This window comes from Aythya marila (assembly GCF_965140915.1).
Source record: "Aythya marila genome assembly, chromosome: 21".
Classification (NCBI taxonomy): Eukaryota; Metazoa; Chordata; class Aves; order Anseriformes; family Anatidae; genus Aythya; species Aythya marila.
Window position 1 is genome coordinate 5,620,291 of NC_139062.1, and position 26,207 is coordinate 5,646,497.

The following is a 26,207-nucleotide window of genomic DNA, read 5'->3' on the forward strand; positions in this document are numbered from 1 at the left end:
AATTAAAAATGAATAAATGGAGATGAAATGTCTATATGGGGACATTCGGAACTTAAAACCTATTCATTTCAGGATGGATTACCTAAAATCTTTAAATCCCAACCTATATATTCCTTCCCAGAAATAAAAGTATGAAAAGAAATAAAACCTTATTTTTTTTCTTTTGTTTGTTTGTCTTTGTTGTTTTTTAAAAAAATAATTAAAGTTGCCATATCCCCACAGGTTTGATGGCTAAGAAGATAGGGGGGATTCAGTTAAGTGTGCTGCACCTCACAGTGGTGGAAGGGATCAATGATTCCCCAGCTTAGTCAAATAATGTGAGTCAGAAAAGATGGAAAAAGATGTATACTGTGATAATGTTCCAGTCATGCTGAGCTAAGCTGAGGGTAGTATGATATAACTTTCTTATATGGATTTCTAATGCTTAACACCTTTTTTAGGGTTTTGAACCACATAATTGAATCAGGTATGCTTGCTGAATTCCACTGAAGATAACAATTAGATCTGTTCTCTTAAGAATCCAGTCAGCTCACTCGTATCATCTGGTAGTTTATCTCTTATGACTCAGGCTGTTTCCTGTCATTCCGCATGGCTTCAGCCTACTGACTAATCCACACTGAAGTGTATCACTATTTCCTCTAAGTAGAGGCATATTTTGTATAAATGGGATTTTTTTCTTAGTAGATATATTTCATATGCTTTTTTCATGGTTTAAGAAAAGCTAGAAACAACTCACCTTTTTTCAGTTAAGAACCCACATTTTGAGTGAGTACCGCTACAGGTTTGTTAGCCAAACCCAAAACCTTATGGCTCATAAGTAGGAGTATTTCTCTTCTACAACCATGATTACAAGCTTTCATAAGGGTTTTAAATGGGAATATCTATGAGATTATTGGAGATAAAGAAATATTTCAGAGTGTTTTGGAGATAAGCATGGATTCTATTGATTGCGTCAAGCTGAGCTCATGATTGCTTTTTACTTTTACCCAAAAAGTGTTCGTGCAGTCACATGGTACACAGAAGTACATGAAGCTGTACCTAGTCACTCATTCCTTTGCTATCATCACCTCTATATGCACAAGCACGTGGCTAGCCATACGGTCTAATCACAGCCTAAATTATAGCACAGGATAATGTAGAGTTGTCTTGGCAGAAAAATAGCAAGCTATTAAGTTGTTTATTATCGGTATATTAAAGACATCAAAATCTTTGCTTTGGAATGCACCAAAAAAAGAGAGTTAGAGCTGAAGCTCTCCAAGTGAAATTTTCTTTCTCATTTCCCTCTCATATTACTGGACCTTCGGTGAGCCAAGACCGTTGCTGCACGCTCAGGGAGTTTCCAAAGCTGATAGCTCTGTACTCACCTCTAAAAGCAAAATTCCTTTAGATCTACTTCAGTCTGTTCTAACTGTTCTGGCCAGCTGTGTGCCTCAGCAATATAGCATTAAATAAATAAATAAGATCAGCACTAAATGTAAAGTCTTAGGATCAAACTGGAGTTCAGCACTGCCAGTCCTCCATGCGTTCATAAGCAGAGGTAGTCTCTTTCATTACAGTGACTAGTACCCTTGGAAAAAAATCTCACATAGCTTTTCAGGCCCATAAATCAGAGTACAATTCAACCAGATAAAACAAAGTCCATCTACAATTCTGGAATATACAAAATATTGAGTGTGAGTATTGTGGGCATTGACTTTGGCCATGGTAAACAAAGCTGTAACAGCAGTCATTGCCGGATGTTTGTCTACTGCTAGCATCTGGCAGCCTGATTTGGAGGAGGAGGGCGGAGGAATTTTGGTATGCAAATTACTTCTCTGTGGAGTCAATCTGGAGCATATAAATATTGACAGAATCATATTGAACAGTTCTCTGGTAAATCATCCCCACCAAAGAAAAATGGAATTCTTTTATGCTCTGGCACTAATAGCAGGAATTCTAGTTGCTTTTATATTACTGGTTTTAATTGCAACTTCTTATGATTCTTTCAAGGCAAAAATTCCTCCTGAAGTTGACCAGCCATCAAAGCTCAGCTTGTACCATTACTTTTATACTCTGGTGGAAATTCTGGTGAGTTTATCATGCTCTGTGATATTGTGATTTTCAGGAAAGGAAAAAATTGAGTAGAACTATAAATGTAGCATTTAAATATTGCAACTGTGTGTAATAGGAACCATATGGTAACACAGACTTAAAGGCAAAGGCCAAAATTTGATCTGGTATTTTAATACTGTATATAAAAGCAGCCTTCATGAGGTGAGCTCTTTTAAATACTGAGATTTGCATGTTTACATTGCAATTGTAACTTGATTGCCTTCTATAATGAAATGACTAGTCCCGTGAAAGACAGAATGGCTGAACAATAATAGCTGGACTTTCTGTATCTGAGTGCACTTTGAGGTAATTTCTTAAACATTAATCTACCAGCAGTAATTGTATTACCCATTAATCATGTTCTTATTTCTGCAGTGGCTGAATTACTGTGTCTTGGTGAATTATCACAGAAATATGTAGATTGGAAGGGACCTCCAGAGGTCATCTAATCTAACCTACTGGACAAAGCAGGTTCAGTTAGAGCTGTTACTACTTATTATTTAAGTACCTGGAAACTAGACTCACTGTGCTATCTACTTTGCCAACAGAGTAAGAAACAGCTCTTACCCCAACAAATTTCAAAGAAGACAACAGGAGCAGACAAAAGCAGCCCAAGCCCTGTTATGTTTGGCATATACCACATCAAAAGAAAGTCTGCAGGAAAACCACAGAGTGATTTCATTTATGTTTGTATGGGGCTCATCTCAAGCAGAGGTGTTCTCTAATCCCCTACTTGTATGTGTTGAACACAATAACTAAGGCCCATATCCTGAAAAGTCTTTTGGGGCACTATAGTCAATTAAAGACTTACACGGGTTGCTTAAACTCACATAGTAGGCATTCACCAAATCAGGTCCCTCATTCTCCAGTGGCCTACAACCCATGTACCCTTCTGCATTTTCTGTCACGAAAGAAGAGTTGCTGTCCTTACATATCTCAGGCTGCTCTTCATGTTAAGCTATATATATGAACTTAATATAATAAAATGACTAGATGTCATTCGGTCCTCTATGTTTCTATACTTGGTTTGATGAAAAGATTATTTCAGATGATTCTCCTTACTGATGCTACTTCTACAGCCTCTACGTGGTTGTTCTGCAACAATAGAGATATTCTATCTCTATTTATAATATTCCAGAATTTTCAACTTCCTTTTCTGGATAGTTTTAAAGATGCATTTCCACATTTGCTATACGCTGAATTTAATTTTCTTGAGCCCTTTGCTTCCAAAAACCTTTTTATACATCTACTTCTGGTGAATTTCTAGGTTTATTTATATACTTGGAGAAGTAATTGTCCTCGCAGTGAGGACTTCACAGGTTTCTTACAAAGCATATGATGCTCTGTGCATTACAAATGTACGATGAATATACCCTCTTTGTTCTTATGAATGGAGCTCTTCTTGTGCCAGTGACTTATCTGTTTGTACTCCCTACCACATATGTTGCAGCAAAGACCTCTTTTTTAAATTTTTTTTTTTTTTTTTTTTCCTGCCACAGGACAGTCTTCTGCTCTTTACTTCCACTTATTTGGGATATCTCTAAGAATACCTGCATAAGCAGTTAAAAGTATCATCTAGAGCATAGTTACACATATGATGCTCCTGCTGCATCTATGCACATGCTCTTGAAGAAATCAATGACAATCTCAAACAGAAAAGATGAGAGAAAGCCTCCTAGCTCATATCCTAGCTTTTGTTTTAATCCATTTCTACAGATACGCATTTAGACTGTGCATATTTTACTGTGATATAAAGCTTTGATAACCATTTTAATTGGCAAAGCATTACACTTCAAAGTGACTGAGACAGACGGACTGTCAAATGTAGTCTGTAAGTCCATGAAGCTCAAATGGAGTGGTCTTTGCTATTTTGTATGCGATTTCATAATCACTTTTAAAGTAAAAATCTGGTCACCATATGATCTCCCATGTAAAAAGCAAGTCTGTGCCAGAATTTAGGCATTCCAGCAAATAGTTTTTCAAAGAAAGACCCTATTTCACAAGTATAGGTATACTGACATGCTGATCTGGGTCCTCTTTTTCTTACGTATATACACTTTTTAGAACCTGGCTTATACAATACATTTCACCTACTAATACCAATCACATCTGTCTAGGAATAGATATACCTTTTATTTATTTTTGTTTGTTTGTTTATTGTTATTGGTTCTGAAGTATTTTGTACTTATTGATTAAAAAGATTTTCGATAGAACACATACCAAATTCCCCATTCTCCTTCATGACATTTTCTTCCCTGAAACTGAAGATGCCTCTATGATGGCAAGAGTTCCTAAGATAAGGAATGGAAAAAGGATTTTTGTTATATTCTGATACCGAGTTTATCATATATATTATTATCTGTCATCTGAGGGCTCTAAAAAAAACAGGGATGTTAGAAAGTACAGATGAGATTAAATAAACACAATACAGCAATTCTGTTAACTTCAGTCATTCCAAAATCATCACTTCATCAAAAACACTGACTTAAGAGTCACTAGAATTTTTGAAAATTGCTCTTTGGGGAAGGTTATATTGACCCTGTGGTTTCTGCCAGGATTAGCTTGACTCTTATATTGACCTTCTGCCTTCTTCAGGATACCTAAAAATGTCCATTTTCAACTGTAAGGCAAGAACTATATCTATCCAATTTGTCTGTGGGAACCGGGACTTAAAACAACACAAGCACTGTTGGCAGTGCTGGCACACAGCGTTATCAAAAAACTCCAGATCATCTCTGGGTTTCCATTTTTGTTTTCAGATGATTTTCTCCCTCTTCCATGGCTCATGATGCTTCTTTTATTGCTCCTCACTCAACTTGAAAAAAGAAAAAAAATTTTGAAAAAATGCCTTGGTGAGGAACTGGCTGTTGCAACACACTTGACCCACATAAGCTTTGGCTTCATGTATATGTGATAGCTGAGCTCATGCACCTAAGAAAGTTCTGCATCTTTGTCTTATTTTTGCATTTTCATGCAGAAAAATTGCTGTTTAAGGCCAATACTTGAATTCTCTCCAAGACAGAGCAAATCTGAGTTAGAGGCCAGCTACATGAGATCGGAAAGACCAATTTACAATAGCGTAGCTGGCTATTATTTTATGAGGCATTGATACAGCATGTACATGTATACTTCTGTTGCTCAGAAGAGGAAAATAACATTTGCAAATTGCTTGTTATGATTACCATCATTCCAGAAGGATGAATTGTAATAGTCTGTAATGGCAATTAAGTCACCGTTTAACAGGGAAAGAAATGTTGCTCCTAGCAGGAAATGCATCACTTACAACCTGTGTTCAAAATGAAGGAGGATTCCAGCATGATGACCTCCAGGCTATCTCAATTATTGGCAATTGAATGGCTTTGGATAGGAAAATGTTGTGACACATTCAACAAACCTACCCTGTCTTCAGAGTATCAGTTTTCCCTAAGAAATTTAAAAACCTGGCTCTAGTGCCATTTCCTAAATAACCTGTGGGATCTTGATAAAGGAAATGGTTTTGCTGATGGAGAAGGAGATCAAGTTCAGAATCATTCTCACCAAGTTCTTCATTTAGGCCACTTTATTGAGAAAGCACTTCTTTACTTAGATATTTAGATATTCAAAACCCACCTGGATGCTATCCCGTGCAACACGACCCTGCTTGGCAGGGGGGTTGGACCAGATTTCTCCTGAGATCCCTTCCAACCTTAACCTTTCTGTGGTTCTGTGGTAGGCACTACTGATTTTCTTAAACCTTGTTGTCACTGTCCCTGTGGCATGAAGATGACCCAAGACCAGTGAGTTACTGCGTCTGACATCATGCCAGGGACATTTTCTTCTCACCTAACCTTAAAGACTTCAACTGAGGCATCTGAAGTAGATAGTCTCCCTTTATAATCAGTGGAGACAAACAGACATTTCCAGAGTGTGACAACGCAGCTGAAATTGGAATTGTCCTCTAGAACTGCCTCTTTCTCTTCATGGACTAGAAAAGGACCCTTAGGCCTCACAACAACTAAATTGCATACCTAAACAAATTCTTGATGGTACATGTGATAAAACCAGATCACAGATACAAGAAGGCATTTATATATTTCCTAGAACAAGTATTGCAACATTCCTCCAGAAATAATGGTATCTCAGACCATGAAGATGTACATTTTCACTTTCACAACTGCAATAACAAACCCACTAGAGTTATCTGTGGGAGCAAAGTAGCAAATAACCAATAAATTTGGTTTAATAATAATAATAATAACCAATAAATAACCAATGAATTTGGAAAATAGCAAATAACCAAAATACAACATAGAAAAAGGTAACATGGCCTTTTGCAGCCCCTATAGAGTGGAAAGATTTAGATTTCTTATACTGATTTCTCTCGTTCCTATACTGATTTTTTCCTCTTATACCTAGGCAAAGACCTCAGAAAGTTTAGGTATCTTTAAGGAGCACATACTTGTTAGGTTGATTTGTGGTGGACTGCCAGCATTCAGGGATTCAAAGCTCTTCATAAAGGATCTGCATTTTGATGGAGTGCCAGTGAGGATTTACCTCCCAAGATTACCATCTGCAAGCAAATGGAGAGGAGTCATCTTCTTCCATGGAGGATGCGGGATGTACGGAGGCATAAGTAAGGAACTGAAACAGAAAATGAGATTTTTCTAATTATTTTAAAAAATATTTATGGTTGTTAACTATATATAAATTCTCCTGAACCCAAGTGACTGAGGCTTAGTTTGGGCAACTGAGAGACATAAAGCATTTAATGTTTGTTTTTACTATTTGAACTCTTTAATCTGGCTTTATTCAATATCCTAATTATTCTTTATAGGATATCACCCTCTTTATGGCATATATCTTCCTTATAGTAAAGTGGTGTTGCTAAATAAACAAATTCTTTTTGGTCTGAAAACTTAACAGAAGTTGTTAGTTCCTGCATTCCTCCCTTTGATCTCTGCCTGCAGCATATTTATTGGTTTGTCTATAAACAGCACTCAGTGTAATTCAGTGGCCTACAGCAGCCATTTTTAAATATGTGCCCACAATGCATGGGCTTTAGTTAGGATGTCTTCTTTTCAGTTTAATTTTTTAGAGAAAGCAGATAATTGCAAATATGTAATTGACAAGTCCTAAAAAATACTGTTTCTACAGGCAGCAGACATACACCCATATTAAAAGTTGTTAGGGTTCTGTGATTTAAGGTAGAACACATCGTTGAACAATACCTGTAAGCCAAATCTTCTAAATGTAGCAAAGACAGAATTAAGGCTGATGAAAAACCCAGTGTATCTTTAAATACATTGTAACAGGCACATTTCTGCCCGCAGCCTTACCATGGAATAATTTTATAATTAGACATTTTAATATAACATAATTTGGTTGTTTTGGATTTCTGCCTGAATTAGCCACACGGAAATATACTGATTTCTTTGGAGGCATACCACCTGCATCTTTCATTCTTCAGCAAATAGTCAAATCTCTGCTTCAAATATAGAATTTATGTAGACTTAGCTATCGCAATACAATTAGCGTTTCCACAGCAAAATGATATGACATGACTAAGTCAGTCTCCGACTCTCCCACAATTAATTTGAAATAATGTAATCTTTTATGAAGATCTCAAGCTACTTTATCCCTTACAATCACTCTAAGAAATTGCATTTAGTAATAAATAATAATAAATCCCTGTTTTTCTTACAGATCAACAGTTTCCCTAAATATATGACTGTTACAGCATGTTCTGAGGATCAGAAGTCTAGACTATTTTATTCTAGAGAAAACTGGAGTAGCTCACTAAATAGGCAAGGGGCCCACACAGAGGACACAGTACCAACTGTCCTCTCTCTTTAATAACACCGTTAATTGGTTAGCTCTGTGTAACTCAATCATGGCAATATGTCATAAGAAGGGAGGATATTGCTTCAAGTATTTGAAGCTATTAATTTCATTAACAACATTTGTTCTCCAGGAAGCCACGAAAGAGTATGCCGGTACATAGCCAGAGAATCTGATTCCGTGGTCATGTCTGTTGGGTAAGTGAGCTGCCCCCGGTGCTTCCTCACCTCTGAACAAGCCTTACTTTTCTTTGCATAGAAAAAAAGAAAATGTGCTCTAGTATTGTCCATCCTTACATTGTCAATACGTGTGGGCAAGCACGTGCCATGAAATGACGAGGTACACCTGGTAAGGGGTTAGAAAGTAACCCAAACAGTTTGGCAGCTGTTTTCAGAATAGGCACAGTTGTTTTATGTTATCACCACAGAAATCATCACCTTTGTTTGATAATAATGTATCACAAACCGCTTTTCTGATTTCATGCTAATACTTAGGGGGCTTCAGGAATGATTTTAAAAAGTAAACAATAAGCCTAAAATTTAATATATTTTTAAAACTACATGGGCCACTGCTTCCCTTTAAAGGCATTCTGTTTATGGAAAATGGCTGGTGGCAAAAAGAAACTCTATTTTCCAACAAATTCTCCTGTGGAAAAAAAATCATTACTAAAGAATTTAATAAGTTAGGAGAAATTGGTTTTGAACATGAATTGTTTATTCCACATGTGAGTGAGTCATGGTGTGTTAAAATGACTCTGAAATATTATATTGATACCCTTTTATTCCCTAGTTATTAAGATGTTTACTTTATGAATCCATTGAGTTAGTTTAGCAGAATAGTGAAAAAACAGAACAGCAGGAGCAGTGTGCCTCAGCAAACAGTGAAGGGTTAACAGAGATTGCCTGCACCACTGCCTTGGTAGTATTTAGCTTTTCCTTATTAAACCGAATATTCTCCAGAAAGACCTAAGAGTGCACAGACAGAGAATAAAGAACTGTAGTTATTAAAAATGCATCTTGCTCTCAAAGGAGAGGTCAATATTTCATTCCCTTAAACCTGACTGGGTGTTTGCCTGGGCTGTTATGCCTGCCTAGCTTTTTTCATCACGTGCAAGTATGTTGTTGGTTAGGAACTAAACAGACTGTTACTTTAACATCACTCTCCTACAAGCCGCCCATTTCAATTAACAAAAGAAATGAAATAATTGTCTACAGGAAGCTACTTTGTCACCACAGTACATTTACTGTGTGGTTGCTTATAATAATATTATTAAATTACTATTATTATGTTAAAGTGTAATAATAATATACAATACTATACTAATATATACTAATACAATAAAAATATAATAATCATTGTCCCCGGTGTAAAAGCCTTGGGAGCCAGAACTTGGTTGGTTCTCTGGGCAAGCAGGACTGACTTACAGCTACACATACATGCATGCAGTCAGTCCCAACAAGAGAATTGCAAACTTCCCTGCTGACCAGAAAATGAGTAAATGTGTGGTTTTTCTATATTGTGGATGATTGGACTGCACTAGTCAAGCCCCTGTGTTCTTAAATTATGCTAGAACAAACCTCATTGATCAACAGTCTCTGAATTTTGACAGAAATGGGAGGGGAAGCTGTTCTGTTTCTCTTCAGTATGTAAAATTTTAAACTAAGTAAGTAACACTGCTTTTGGCAAATTTTTCTAAAAATATATTCCATGGATGCATTTGACACATTCAAGCAATTATTAAATATATATATTTGTAGAAATTGCAGTCTTGTATATTTCAGGTATCGTTTATCTCCTGAGTGCAAGTATCCAGCCCAGAATTTGGACTGTCTCACTGCTGCTGTTCACTTTTTGAAGACTGCAGAAAACTACGGTGTGGATCCTGATCGGATTATCGTATGTGGGGACAGTGTAGGGGGCACTTTTACTGCTAATGTTTGCCAAGAACTAGTAAACAGAACAGACATCCCAAAGATACGTGCCCAGGTCATGATCTATCCATTTCTCCAGGCCATGAACTTTAATCTGCCATCTCACCAGAAAAATGCCTTCACTGCCTTATTGTCTCTGGAACGTACAGTCCATTATATTCTGAAGTACTTGAATAAGGATTGCTCTCTGAAGGAAGCTCTTTTGGCCGGTTCTCATGTTCCTGAGAGTGTGAATTTGAAATACAGGAAATGGATAAATCCAGATCTTATCCCAGAGAAATTCAAACAGGATTATGAGCCACCATTACCCACTCCATGTGTTCCTCAAGTCCATGAAGAAACTAAAGAACTGTTTGAGACAAGAATTTCACCACTGTTAGCAGAGGATGCTGTTATTTGCCGCCTACCTGAGGCTTGTATAATTACCTGTGAACATGATGTGCTCAGGGATGATGGATTGCTGTACAAGAAACGCTTAGAGGACAACGATGTAAAAGTGACCTGGTACCACATTGAAGAAGGCTTCCATGGTACAATAGCGTTTTTTGGTTACAGTATTTTCTCCTTTCCCTCATCAAGTAAAATAGTGGATCACGCTGTAAACTTCATAAAAGGCTTTTAAAATGTCTTCTGGAAGACAGTGACCTAGTGTGCAGACTGAGCGTTAACCACTTTGTAGCTATTGGATATCTAGGCAAGAAATTAGAATCTCATCAAGAAATACTAAGTTATGATAGCATGGTCTGCTGAATTCTGACTTTCAGTTGCTATTATTTGGCAACATGAAACTTGGGAACATGCATCTTTCACCTTCCTTTTTTTATTATTAACCCTGTAATTGGTATCCTTGTTTTGATGTTCTCTTATTCTGTTGTAAGAATTTTTGTTTTCTTATGTCAAAGAATAAAACCTCACCGTTTATATAGCAAAATACATTTTACAGCCTGCAGTATATGAATAATCATAAATATGCACACACATATCCACATAACACACACAAAATCAGTATGAGAGCACAGATATAAAGTGTTCCCCCAAAGCTTCTGGAGAGTAAAGGCAGTTTCACTGTTCCTGAGATGAGCAGTAATCATCAGTCTATGTACGTAGGCAAACCATCGGTTTGGGCTTGGTTGTAAAATCTGAAGTGGGTAATTGGGTTCTACTTACAAATCTGATTTTAAAGTGAAATAGGTGGCACGGAGGGGATGTATGGAAATGAGAGCTGCAGAAATGAAACTGTTACCTGTAAGTATCTGAGACTGGCAACACAGAAGTAAGGAAAAACCTCACAAGCAAAACTGAATGTCCTCTAAACCATTTTCTATAAAGTTCCTTTCTGAGAGGCACTTGGTTGTATTCAGGGAAGACAGAGACACCCAGAGCTTTTTGCCATTTTGTAACAAACAATCAACTTATTTACTGAGAATTTGGAGAAAATTTTAAAAACAGCACCAAAGCTGCTTGAACTGTTTCTGTTAAGGTTCAAAACGCATTAGAAAAAAAAATCACAGGTCAGTAGTTACATTAAGACAGACCCACATTTGTAAAGGCAGGTGCCTGAATAACTGCATGTCAAAACAGCTGGCCTTGCAATGCCTAAGAACTACAAAATATTTCATCATCGTTATGCAATCACCTTGCGCTTGTAATAGCTGTAAAACACATATGCAAGTGTGGAAAGAGGTTAGTATGTTATCTTCATTTTCTGCCAGCTGAACTCTGAGTAGGAAGAAAATGCAGGGTTAAATTCTTCACCATATTAATTAAATGTGGTGACATGTTAGCAGTTACAAATCTCTGGAGCAACCAGTATTTAACTTGTGAATTCTTGTTCTCCATTCCCTCAGCAAAATGAAATGGTGTTTCTCCACGCTGTGTTGACACCAGAGAAATTTAGTTTCATTTTTCACGTACTAGTAATTTACTATTGGAGCAAAGAAATTCTTCCAGGAGTAAATAACATGATAAAGCGCACAATGTTCCACTGACTGAGGTTTACAGGATTTGTTTTGGTGATACAACCTGATATGAAATTGGCAATTCATTTTGGTTTCTAACCCCAAGAAGAAAGCTGGCTTACCAGCTTACATGTTGGTAGCATGAGCAAGAGCAGCAGTGAGTCAATAACTGCTCTAAAGCAGATGTGAAAAGCTGGATAGTATTTGAGCAGTTAATCCATGTCAAATTCTGTTCTGCCACAGCAATTTTGTTATCTGCACATGAGTAGGCTCACTTAAAGTCAGTTTGGGTATGTCTTCATGAACTTCAGTCAAACCTGTGAGTCATGAGACTTATCTTTATTCAGGATCAGCTTATTACACAAACTGCATCTTTAGTACCTGTTCTTTTAATGATTCCCACAGGTGTGTTTTAAAATTTCTGGAATCGAAGTCCCTCCTGTCTGATGGGAGAGGATTTTGTAACTGAACTGAGCAAAAGTCCAAAGACCTTGACAATACTACGCATGTGCATCTCTCCCAAAGTTTTCAAACAAAGGAATTGACTAAAAACAAGCTCAGCCTATTGCATTACCCTGTAACATTCTTAATCCTCTTCATCCACCTAGTATTTTGAAACCACTGCACAACTGATAATTAACTTTTGCAATAGATAGATAGATAGATAGATAGGTACATAGATAGGTAGATAGATAGTTTGCCACTGATAAATATCATATAAACATCTTTGTGGCTCTTGGCAAAACCACCCAAATATGCCTATATATAGTACTCCAAAATTCTTCCTCTGCCACTTCCCCACCTTCCAAACTGTGACTGTACTGAGCAAAATCTTCTGTAAACTATTTCACTCTTCTTGTACCTAAATGATGGGCTCCCTGAAAGACAGCCTCTTTCCCATGCCATACTGGTGACCAGCAGAGCAGAGGCGTTTCAGGGACAGAAGACTGAAAGGCATTCCCCGTGTAGCCCTCCTCATTTGGAAATACATTTCTCTGCTTGGTCATCATGTTGCTTTTGTTGTCCTTTTGAACACTCTGCAGAACTCTGCCAGTACAGAACTAAGGATGTCCATACAATTCAATTCCACCTTGTATATAACATGTTATGAGATGATCACATACATTTTACATACATCTCATTCATTGCCCTGAATGTTCTACTCCTAGCCAGTTCAGCAATCCATACCAATTTTCTTTTCATTATTCAATGTCTGGACTTAGGCATCATTTATGGCCCACTCTCCAAATTCTGCACTGATCTACTACCGAGGTTTTGCCATGGTCCTTTATCACTAGGTCTTAATTTACTACAAAAGTTAATCAATTTATCTTTATAATGTCTGCAGTATTATTAGCTCTTTTTAACACATGCATTTTAATCTGTATAGAGGGTTATAACCATGGTAGTGCAGATGGGTAAGCAGAGAACAGCAAGTACAGAAACAGCATGTTCCTTTTTAAATAATGACTCCAATATTTTCTGAATTTTAGAAAGTAGCAAGATCTAATTGTCTCCATGGAATTTCCCGTCCTCTGATTTAATTAATTATAGATCTGCTATGTGTCTCACATTCGTGAGATAGAATGCTTGTTCATATAAACATTTCATATGTTCATACGCACATATTCATATAAACCACTTTATAATATTCGAAGTGTGGAATTAGCTTTCAAAATTATCACTCATTTACATATTTTCCTATTTTCTAAGGAAAGACACAACATAATTTTTAATCTCCTCTTCAATCAAGCACTTTCTAACAGCATGTCCCTCTCACTGCCTGCATGCTCAATGAGCTACAGTCAAGTACTTAGAGCACAATCCCAGACTTGCAATGTGCCTACAGAATTATGCACACAAATGCCTTTTCCCCAAGGAATTATGCATGCAAAGAAATACAGATAGTTACAAGCAGGCACAAAACAAGCCATTAGCAGAGTTTGTCAGTACTTCGCATGCAAGCTTACAGCTAATGGCACTAAGTGTATGCTGGTGAGGATTCGACTGGGGGAGTTCAGCTTCCAAGTTCAGCTTTTCAGCACCAGATGGCACTCCTGCTATGCAGGACTTAACAGGAGCTTCTTGGGTCCAGCAGCACCTCCTCTAAGGAGCCCTCTTCCAGCACCTGAGCAGAGGCGTCCATTGGCACCTGGTGTGCCCAAGTCTTGGCAGGTCACCTCAGCAGCACCGTGATTTAGAAACAGGCAGAGAGATCTTGTGACCACCTGAAGACTACGTGAGGGAAGATTTCATGTCTGTTCCAGCTGGCTCAGTCTCCCCTAGCATGTGCAGACACACAACAGAGTAAAAGCTTAGGATATTGACAATGTTGACAAGAATGATTCAGGCACTGGCATTTAGCCCTACACTGGAAATCAGTAAGAAAGGAAGATCCTGAGGCAGGAGAAAATGGGATTTTGGCCTCAGGGACAAATTCCTGGGGTCTCTTCTACAGGAGTAAGAGATAAGGTTAAAAAGGCAGAAGCTGAAGAAACAGAACATACATGTACATTTGGAAAGGTTATTTAGGTTGAAAAGTCCCATCCTGAGACTGAAGTAAGCTTATAAATTCTTGATGTTTGTGCTAATAAAATGTTAAATGTTGCTCCATGTACATACAGTGCCCAGAGAAAACTAATTTCTTACTTCATGAACCAACTAGATTGTTTCTTTTCCTGCTGATATCCAGATTCTAGAAGAGTTTTTACATGGAGGCTCTAGCATTGATGACCGGGTGTTGGTGGGATGCTGTGATATCTGCACCTACTTAATGTGTCCATAAGAGTCCAAGAGTTACCAGCTCTTGGTAAAGTGGCAGCAAAAAGATTTGAAATCAGCTGATCTATAGGTGGTAAGAACTTTAGAACAAATGTTCTGTCACAGGTGTCAGAAGACTGCTGAGGTTGCCAGAGGGGCCAAATCTGATAGGCATACTTAGACCACACCTAAGTCATTGGGACAGCATGAAATTTAGCACAAAGCTGAATAATTACTTTCATTATTAGATGCTACAGAAGGGAGCTGCAACCACATTTTGTGCAATGCTATTTCCTAATGCTCTTTTCTGAGCTGTGAGAAAGCTGATATGCACCTCAGTCGTGATAGGGTCCCAAGAAAGCATCCCAATCTCCAGGCTACAGGCAATGTGCCTTTCACCAATATCCCTTACCGAGCTGGCTGACACAAGTGCTGCATGAAAGAATAAACAAAAAGGAATTAGATTTTGTACAAAGCAAGTAAACAACCTTCTGGCAAGGGAGAGACAGGGAATGGGATCTTGGGATATGAAAGTTGCCAAAGTGTTGCTGGATAACATGAACAAACAGTTTGGGCAGATGAAGCAGAACATGGAGTTTCTTCTCAGAGAATGAATCTCCACACTCTAAAATTAACTTCCTTCTTGTTTATTCTAAACAACTACTAAACAGTTTCTGAAATCAGAAATTAAGCATGAGATCTTTTTTTCCTGTGCAGGTCATACACTGTGCATTCTAAAGCTTTGGGGTTCTCTGAGTTTAAGTTTCATTTTAACATACATCTCAAGGTCAGCCTATCCATTGTACTCTCTTTTTGAAGGAAAAAAAAAGAAAGAAAGAAATAAAAAAAGCACTCATTTTACCTGTACTGCTACTTTCCAGAGAACCTGTTGCCTTCACAGTTTGAGCAGACTGGTAATGAGATGCGGTTCCCAAAGGTGACATCATACGCACTGAAAAAGCTTTGTTTTACAGATTTTTGTTTGTTTCAGGTTAAATCTTGGAACTAATGATTTGTGTGCTGAAGAATACAATCATGTTATTTCCAGAGGAAGGCACACGGAATACACAGAAAAGAGAAGGCTGCTGATGTCTAGTCTTTGCTACTAGTCTTGAAACCATCAAGTTCAGGTCTAGTTTTCATCAGCTGCAATTATATTTCTACCTGAAATGATATCTGTAAGCAACACTTTCATGAGAAGACAGAGACTGCAGTATTCTAAGGCTCAACCAAGAGACTGCTGAAAAAACACCATCACCAAAATAACCAAAGAAAACAGTTGGCACAGGCTTTGACCTGCTGGAAAGAAGATATGAACGAGGAACAAGCAAGATGCAAACCACTGATACTTCAGACTGCAGCTGCTTCTAGTTATATTACATTCAAAGATGTAATTGCATGACTGTGTACAAAAGCAGTCAATCTATCAATCAATTTATCAAGCTGCATCCCAAAGAGCAATTCTGGTTTGAGCTGGAGCCAAGACAGCCACAAAGGGAGCTGTTGGGAATGAGTTTCTTTTTTATTTGTTGCACAGTTCACAAACTCTAATACTAAATTACTGTGATATTCACCCCTGCAAAAAGCACAGAGACTAGTCACCATTTAAAACTCCTGTAAGGTATACATGTACTTCAGTGCTTTGGTTGAATCCGAGTACCAAATAAATATTTTACTTGCCCTCTGTGAATGAAAAATGTTAGGAAATACATTAACACCATCTCACCTGAAAACTGAGAGTCCCTAATGATGCTTGTATCTGTCTGGAGGTGACCTTCATGTAATTAGGAATTGCCTGTAAGACCTATCAGAAATAAATTTTCTAAGTGCTACATATAACGTGCAGTTACCTATAATATACCTCTTCACACAAAACTGTCATACATAATTTGAGATCAAACTCTACTGCAGGTCTTGAATCCAAAGCTAATAAAAATCAGCCTAGCTCTGTCGACTTCAGCAGAGCAGATCCACATCTGATAATACTCTTACCAGGAGTTATATAACCACCCCTATATCCTTCAGAAAGGACACTGTCAGACACTCACAGAGTTAAATATTATCACTGGAGATGCTTCTGTTTTTTAACAGCTGTATTTTTTTTTCTTTTGGCTTGTTTGTCAGCTGTTCCACTATTATTATTTTAGCAATAATGCAATCACATTCAAATGCTCTCAAAACCAAATCCTAACAGTGCTATATAAAAACCCAAACCAAATACTATCCTTGTTTTGAAAAGACACCATTCTAAGCTAAAGGATCATGGGTGGGGTAAATGCATACATCAGCAGAGGTTTATGTGTATTTGTATAGATACACAAACAAGTAATTTATATGACAGGCACCAAATAAAAGGTGAAGAGAGATGAGATGTTCACAACGCTGAAACTTAGATTTCACTGGAAGTCTTAAAAAGGCATGGAGGCACAAGAAAACAAGAAACTGAACAGCTCTGAAGGAGATGGCTAAGAAATCCTATTCCACGGGAACTCAGAAAAGATCCAGGCTTGACTGTATTCAAGCAATAGGCAGAGACATAACAAGTTTTTGTCTTCTTGTAACACTGATGCTACAGATACGCCAAGCACTGGTTCTACCATGATGGGCACAGAATCAAAACATGTAAGCTGTAAATATGAAAAACTTATGCAAGCCTCCCTTGTGACTAATTGTTACTATCTATTTAATTGTATGGTTTGATTGCCACATGCTTTCATTTTCCTATTGGGATTTTTAAGAGCTGGATGATGGGATATGAAGAGAATTGCTAAACCTGCACCTTTACCTTCAGAAATACTTCCAAAGTCAGAGGGGGAAGGAGGTCACAGCTGCTTCTTCCACTTGACTCCTAACAGTACAGCAAGATGGAACTTCTCTTCACAATTTTTCTGGTTGTTTTGGCTGTTCTTGTGGCAATGTCTTTCTATTATGAACACCCCAAGGCAAAAATCCCGCCTGGAATGAGTCAGCGCAAAAAGCTTTACCTTTTTCATTATATCATGAACTTCGGGTTTGGTCTGGTAAGTAAACTTTGCTTAAAGCTGGAATTTTTAATTTAATTTCTGATAGAGGGATAAGAGATTGGTGATTTTTTTAATAGTATAAATGTCTAAATATACTGCAAATACACAGCTGGATTTATACGGTACCCCTGCAGATAACTTCAGCTCAGCTGGGTGCAAGATGACTCCATTGCTTGCTATACACTAAAGATAACAATATAGAAAAATAAAATTCAGTGGACAGTCCAATATCCCATTTTTTCTGATTGCTTAAGTTTTAGCTTTTTAATCCTGTTGCCTCATGCAGAGCCGGGAAATGTGAGAAGCTACCACATGTTCTATGTGGAACATTGCCCTGTGCAACACAGTGCTTATTTAGAGAATGAGTAACTACGTGATCTCAGCTCTCTGCTACAAATGCATTGCTCTTCTTCTGTGCCATCTGACAGACAGCTGTCGCATTCAAGATCACTGGTCTTACAGCATGTTTATAAGACTTCCTTTTTTTGAGTTAGTGCACATTTAAAAAACACTTTTGTGATTGCTAAATCAAGATTTCTTTCAGCCTTTTAAATTATACAATTATAAAAAAAAAAAAAAGCTTCAGTTTCCTTGTGTTGTGCATGACATGTTCTAATGTTATTAGTTTTTCCTCTCTTTCCTTGCTACACTGCTTATTAAGTTTTTGTTTGAAGCCAGTAAGCTTCTGAGGACGTGACTCATTACGTCCCTTGAGAACACCTCACCCAGCTCCGAATGCTGCTATGATAGTAAAGCAATGAAATAAAATGGGATAGTAACTCAAATTAAGTTTTCTTACATACACTATACTATGTGTGGAGCTCCACATTTACTCTTTATCCATCAGACAAAGTTTTATCTTTGCGTAATTCATATGTGAAAGGCCAAACTGCAGAATTCAGAAGCTCACTGGTGACTAACGTAGTTCTTTACTTCTAATCTCATTTCCTATCCTTTCTGCTGGCCAGTGAGAGGCCAAGGAAAAGCATTGTACCACATCACCTAAAAGGAGCAGAAGGACCAGGATATTAATGTATGATTAAAATAAAGTATAAATGCAAGGAAATTTTGAGTCTGCTGTCAGGCAGATTACTTATGGCAAAGTAGCCAAATCCTTTCAAGGGATGGCAACCCACGAGGTCAAAACTGCAGGGAAAACAAAAGTTTACTAGGAGAGACCTACTGTTCAGCTGAGACAAAAGATGCATGTGAAGTCACTGGAGACAAACCAGTTTGAAGCAGCTATGTGCAACCTAATAAATTTTATGAAGAATTATTTGCATTCACCTATAAGGATATACTTAAATAAAAAGAGCAATGTCTTAATAAGGTTGCACTGAGGAGCTGTGGATGCCCCATCCCTGCAAGTGTTCAAGGCCAGGTTGGATGAGGCTTTTTGCAACCTGGTATTGTGAGAAGTGTCTCTGCCTGTGGCAGGGGGTTAGAGCCAGGTGATCTTTAAGGTCCCTTCCAACCCAGACCATTCTATGATTCTATAAAAATTCTTCATAGAAAAATCTACCCATCCTTTCTTTTTTTTTTTCATTTACTATTTGGTCTATAAGAAGAAAAATGGACAGATCAGTAAAGCTAAACACTAGTCAGAGCGCTTTAAACCTGTCCTTCCTGGGAAACAGACCTGCAATGATCAAGGGGCTGATTAAATTATGCTTGTGTTAATAGCTCTGTAAGCTTTCTGGACCCAATTTATCCTAGTAGTGATTTAGGCAGAAGGGCTGGCACAAACTGGGTGCAGATGGCAGGCCTGTGTACCTGTGTAAAGAGAACAAAGGACTCACGCCATGGTTAGCACAGCCGGCACGGCCCTCCTGCTGGCACCAGTCACTATGTGCATGTTGCTGCAGGCCCTGGTCCTCTGCCTGAACACGTATCTGGAGTCTCCTTTGTAATCTAACTCGGGTTCCTCTGCCCCTCACACAGCTTTTCTCCTGGTGCATGGAAACCTCCATGCCAGTTGTTGTCGGTGGGGTCAGTTTTTCAGCATTTCACTGCGAATGACAACACTGCATTCACAATATATATATGTATTTATAATATATAATAATAAATAGAATAACATAATGTATAATAAATATATATAATAAATAAATATAATAATAATAAAATAGACAAACAACACAGTCTGTTGTGCTTGCACTGATTGCACAGGCCGAGCTAGACAATGCTTCAAAGGAGGTCACAGCTCTTCACTCCTGTCCTTTGGCTGTCTCATGCTACCCATTAGGCTTTCTTTTCAAGCTGTCATGTCAGCTAGCATTTTTGAAAATCTTTAAACAATCCACAACCAACCTGTGCAACTACTGGTTTACAAATTACACTGCTAAGCAGTTGCATTTCTTTGCGAGAGCCAAAATGCACATCACATTTGGCCAACTTGGCTAATCACCTATGATTAACCAAATTTTATGAACATGAAGATCCCAAAAGCGGGATTTCTGGTAACAAACTGGTGACAACTCGTCTAGATACATTCTGAACATCCCTTTAAGTACACATAGCCTGGTCTTGCAGCTTACATGTAAGTGATGACTTTTTTCCAGAAACTGTAGGTGAAAACCCAGTACCGCAGGGAGCACACAGACTGAAGAATGGATTTCAATCAGAAAAAGCAAAAATGCAAACTATGCTGACTCCTGTAGAACATTCATGGGAACTGTGCAATTTAAAACACCACCACCAGATTAAAATTTCATTTGCATATTACCAGAAATAACTATGAAGATTGTGTGTGATGATACTGGTGTCCTTCGTAACTGCAATTTGTTGCAGGTACTCCACAGCAGATATTCACAACTAACAGTGAAGTGACTAAGAACAATATAAATAAATGTCAATCTCTACAAAAATTGACCAGTGAAACTATTACATGTTTAACAAAAATTAAATGTCACACACCAGAGGGAATTGGAGAATTAAAGAAACAAAAGTTATTTTCCCATGGACGTCATAGAGGAGATCTGCAGAAGGAACCAGTATGAGACTAAAGCTAGGCTACAAAATGATCCTTCTTGTACATGGGATCAGCTCTTCAAACGGTACAAAATGGGCTATCTGCCATATTTAACAGGACCACATTATTAAACTACATGAGGTCTGTGAAATGTGAGGTGAAAATGCAAGACTCTCACTATGGGATTTTAAGATACATTCAGTATATACCTTTGTATATATAATTGTTTTTTGAAACACATCTATATGAATAATGGCAACACAACAGATTATATTACTCATTAGAGAAGAAAAAAATTACAACATTTAATCCAGATAGAGTGGAAATGAGTGATATTGCCTCGTATTTTTCTTCATAGACTAGATCAGACTGCAACCAAAACAGCTTAAAGCCATCCAGACGCAACGTAGACTAGCTCAGACTGACTCCGATCTTCAGCTTTGAATGTTTAAGTACAAATCACTGAGCTATGTGAATACTGAGCTAAGGTTCAAAACTATTCTTGTTCAGGAGGCAAGCTGTGGTAGATGCTACAGAAAAATGTTCTGCAAGTTCAAAAGCAGTGAGAGTTTGGGAAACCAAAGAATTAGCCACACAAAGAAAAATTTTAAAATGCTTTAACTACTGTCTCCTTTTGTTCAAACGCAGGGCTACTTAAACACCAGTAAGGGGAAGTATTTGACACCTTCTATCTACTATTAACAGCTTGAGTGTTCTTCTACTGGTATAATCTAAGCCAGGATTTCACAAATGCAGAATGAGTTCAGTTGAAAAACAACATGCCAACATCTAAACTTTCTAATATAATCCAGAAATTATTACCAAAGCTAACCCTGTGTTCTGCTAAATAGTACTGATAACATTTTTGCCAGAGATGCACGATGGTATTAACGAACCAGTGACAGTGATACTGAGAAAGTGACTTACAGCCAGGTTTGCCCACAGGAAGGCTTTGCTTCTGGAGATGCACAGACACAAGGCAGAAGATTCTTCTCAGGCAGTTACAGAAGATAAATTCATCCATTCCTTTCAAATCTATTGCCCTCTGAGTTACAGATTTTCACAGGGTTTGCATTACAACAAAGGTGTACCCACATCATCATAACTGGCCACTTCATTGTCAGAACCATCAGGAGACAAAGTTTGAACTGACCATGGAAATTTAAGCTTTTGTGCTCATCCTCCAGGTAAGATGGAAATTTGTATTAATTTGTGGTTTCTCTTCCTTTATTAACAGGCAACATTACTGGAAAAAATTGGTATCACTTCAGAAGTCCATTTCCTCAGGATTATAATGGATGGAATACCGCCACCAAAAGATAAACATCTTTTTATCAAAGACTTAAGATTTGAGAAGGTTAAAGTAAGAATATACCAGCCAAAAATGTCAACCAGTGGACAGAGAAGAGGAATCCTTTATTTTCATGGCGGAGTTGGACGGTTTGGAAGCATTCGTAAGTAATGTAAATAATATGAGTTGTGTCTACAAATACTATGCAGTTACTGATCTGATGCTGTATTCTTAAAAGACAAGATGAGGTAGTAGGTAAAGCATTATAAATAAAAAAAATCATGCCAGGATAGCAGAGTAATTTTACTTATATGCAGCAGGCATCAAGTTAAAAGATCTTTCTACAGATCATGTATCTAGAACTTCTCTGATCATTTATTGTCTTTTCCCTCATGCTTATGAGAAAAGTTGAAAATTTCATATATTTTTTTTTTTTTTCCCAAGAACTCAGTTCATGCTCACATATATGTGCAAGCTTGTGTATATGTCCGTATACTGTTGTGCATTTACAATGGAAGTGCTTACAGGGAAAAAATGTAATTTGGATTTTGAAATGGAAAGGGGTAAGAGATTAGATGGTGTCTCCTAAAAAACAACAACAACAAATGCTAGATTTGGCTGCTTTTTTTTTTTTTTTTTTTTTCTTTTTTTCTTTTTCTTCTTTTAATGACTTTTCATCTTCAATGCCACTTTGGCAGTAGCAGCAGTGGTGCTTTCTATTAACTTTTCAGTGAGGAGAATGAAACAATGAATGGTAATAATTCCAGGTTTCTTACTGGCAAGAAGATTCCCACAGATGCAATGAAACTATGAGCAATGCCCAGATTAGGTCATACCAACAATAGAAGATTTACAGTGTAGCTTAATCACAAAACAGAGATTAAAAACAGCAGAATATTTTCATCTGACTTACTTTTCAAACAAGTTACAACTCCATTGATATGTTTTGTTTTTACAGAGGCCTATGAAAGAACATGCCGCTACTTTGCTAGGAAAACCAACTCAGTGGTTGTGTCTGTTGGGTAAGTGGAGTCGATCCAAACACGCAACGTGACAGCCATTCGTGTCTCCTTTCCAGGTTTATAATTCTTTAATGCTTTAGTCGCTGCAAGCCAATTTCCTAGCAATCTGCATTGAGTATTTGTATTTCATGATCACATGCATTTCACCAGTGCTAATTACCCTTAGAAAGAACTAGTCAACTAATCCCCACTTATTTATTTCCAAATTTCCATTATAGCAATTTTATAATTTGTAGCTACCATTAGATGAGGATGTTTTTATTTCCTAAAGCCATACACAATGCACTGGAAGTTGAAGCCTGCATTGTGTTTGAAATAACTACCTCTGTTGATAGCACAGTTGCCCAGACCACTACTCATTTTAGTAGTTCTTCTGAAAAACTACGTATGTGTGTGCACAGAGTCCACATTTCACTTGCAACCAACCAGAGATGACTATTTAAAACCTTTTTGTGAAGAGCTGTAATACATTTTTAAAATAACCAAATTTTAAAAATTCATGAAAACAGTTGTTGTCTTGGAATTTAATTAAAATTGCACTAATCACTATTTACAGCCCCAAACACTTGAAGAATCATCAGCTCTTACTGATTCTGTTTATACAGAATTCAGCTTATAGAAAAATGCTGAAACCTTTTTGTATTTTCGTTATCCATTTTCTACACTTACATTCTCTAACCATGTGTTTGGATTTTTTTTTTTTCCAAATTTTGGAAATCTGGAGAAGTAGAATTGCTGACAGATGAATTCACACATATGTGCCTTGCCATCTAATTGTACAGAAACTCAGTGTGTGCCCTCAGTCCCCTGAGTCACCTGCTAGGCAATTAAATACATATTTTGCAAAGATAGAAGAATGCACTGACCCCCCTCAAACATTAACAATCGTAGCAATAAAACAGCATAAGCAGTAATTATTAGCAATTCTGTTGGTGTAATTATAATCTCAGAAAGTTGTCCTATCTTCAGCATGAAGCATATGAAAGCACGAATGTTAAGGACAACAAGGGGACCATTCGTTAGATATGACTATGTTAAAACACTTTCATTCCTATTTAGGTATCGCTTAGCTCCTGAGTACCCATATCCAACCCAATTTGAGGACTGTCTCACTGCCACCATACACTTTATGAGGACAGCACAAGATTATGGAGTAGACCCTTCTCGCATTATTGTCTGTGGAGACAGTAGTGGAGGTACACTCACTGCTGCTGTTGCCCAAGCACTTGTAAACAGAAAAGATGTCCCAAAGCTGAGAGCACAAATCCTTATATATCCTTTTCTCCAGGGTGTAAACTTTAATTTGCCTTCCTATCAGCAGAATGAGGGCATTCCCATTTTGTTAAAGGAACGAACCATCTCTCTTGGTTTGAAGTATCTCAACGCAGACTCGTCTGCCGTAAACAATGTGCTTCAAGGTTGTCATGTTTCAGAAGAATTGAGACTGAAGTATCAGAAATGGCTGAGTCCTGATAACATCCCTCACGAGTTTAAAACAAGAGGCTATACACCAACTACAGAACAACCATTCTCAGAAGAAATCTATAAATTGGCCAAGACTATTCTTGAGCCTGTTTTTTCACCACTGCTATCTGAAGACAGCGTTATTGCTCAGCTTCCTGAGACTTTCATTCTGACCTGCGAATACGATGTACTTAGAGATGATGGACTGCTGTACAAGAAACGATTAGAGGATCAGGGTGTAAAAGTGACCTTGTGCCATCTGCAAGAGGGATTCCATGGAACAATATTCTTAGCAGTTTATGGTAAGATAGCATCATTCCGATCTGGCCTCAAAGGCCTGGAAAAGATAACAAAATTTCTAAGGTTGATGTAAAACTCAACCCGATTCTTTCATTCCCTTTCCTGATTCCTATTGCTCACTGCTTGCAAAGATTTTTCAGAAACACCTTCATTTTCCTTTTCTTAAACCATCTCTTGAAATTTCGGCATTTGATTTATTGTCTTTTTTATCCAAGAAATTGATTTTGTGATGGCTTTCTCTTCATTTTTACTTACGGTATGCAAAATCAGATGAATTTTCCTTTCTTCTACCATCTCCTTCAAAGTTTTCTGTTGTATCCATAAAAGATCTGCCCCCCCATGGCAAGTGTTTCACAATGCATCATAGATTAACAGAATCATTCAGGTTGGAAAAGACCTCTACACTCATCTAGTCCAACCTTTAACCTAGTACTAAGTTCTACCACTAAACCATGTTACTAAGTTCTAAATCTACACATTTCTTGAAGATGTCCAGGGATGGTGACTCTTGGCATGCCATTCCAATGCCGCACAATCCTTTCAGTAAAGAAATTTCTCCTAATATCCAACCTAAACCTTCCCCTGAAGCTTGGCTTAATAAAGTCCGAATAATAATATATAAACTGTGATATATAGCAACCATGGTCCATGATTTATTGAGATATTTATCTTATAAAAGCTGAGATTGAGACAGCCTTGAAGAGAGGTGAATGTCGCAGAATAGATCTGAGCATAGACATAAAAGAAAGAAGTTTCAACCCTGCAACCTTACTCCTGTTCTGGGACCCCCAGTATGAGAGAGACCTAGACATACTGGAAAGAATCCAATGCGGAGCCACCACAATGAGCCAGGGACTGGAGCACCTCTCCTGTGAGAGAGCTGGGACTGTTCAGCCTGGAGAAAAGGAAGCTCAGAGGGATCTTTCCAATGTCTATAAATATCTGAAGGGAGAGTGCAAAGAAGATGGAGCCAGACTCACCACTTCTTTCTCCTCTAATTCATAAAATAATGATACCTTCTTGATACCAGAACAAGAAATCACAGAAAACGCAACCAAACATTTTTGAGTTGAATATAGAACTTGAGCACTGATGTCTAAACATGAGACACTACTCCAGTACTTAGTGGCAGCCAGTTAAAGAGTTCAGATCTTAACATGCAAAGTAAAAGAGAAAATCACATGGGGTATAACATGTCACAAAGTTTATTGCCTTGGGAAAGGAGGCTAATAAACCTACAGCTTTTAAAGAAAAAGAGTAGCTGACAGGTAGACAAACTATAGTAACCCAAATATTGATGATTTACATTTTCTAGTATAATCCAAGTCATTCAGTGTCCTGGTTTTCAGAGCTATCAACAACACCCTTAAAAAGAGAGACATTTTGCTGAAATAGTAACCCTAAAATTCCTGGCTCTCAGTAAAATCACTTAGAATGATATAAATACATGAAGATAAGAGGAGAATGAGTTTATTGCCATGATTAGATATGATGGTAAACTATGGGAGTTTAAAAAAAAAAACAACAAAAACAAAACACTAGCAAACAGGGCTAAACACATTTCCAGTCAAATAAGTAT

At 37.6% G+C, this 26,207-nt stretch overlaps 2 protein-coding genes across 2 annotated transcripts; both read left to right on the top strand.

Annotated features, from left to right (window-relative positions):
• Positions 1-1,896: 1,896 nt before the first annotated feature.
• On the top strand, positions 1,897-10,461 carry LOC309886214 (arylacetamide deacetylase-like 4; the record flags this gene model as incomplete). Its single annotated transcript, XM_082776850.1, has 4 exons — positions 1,897-2,067; positions 6,487-6,703; positions 8,042-8,105; positions 9,690-10,461. The coding sequence occupies 4 exons, from the start codon at positions 1,897-1,899 to the stop codon at positions 10,459-10,461; spliced, it is 1,224 nt and encodes a 407-aa protein (XP_082632976.1).
• Positions 10,462-17,421: 6,960 nt separating this feature from the next.
• LOC309886231 (arylacetamide deacetylase-like 4) lies at positions 17,422-24,701 on the top strand (the record flags this gene model as incomplete). Its single annotated transcript, XM_082776869.1, has 4 exons — positions 17,422-17,577; positions 21,789-22,005; positions 22,801-22,864; positions 23,924-24,701. The coding sequence occupies 4 exons, from the start codon at positions 17,422-17,424 to the stop codon at positions 24,699-24,701; spliced, it is 1,215 nt and encodes a 404-aa protein (XP_082632995.1).
• Between the last annotated feature and the right edge of the window lie 1,506 nt (positions 24,702-26,207).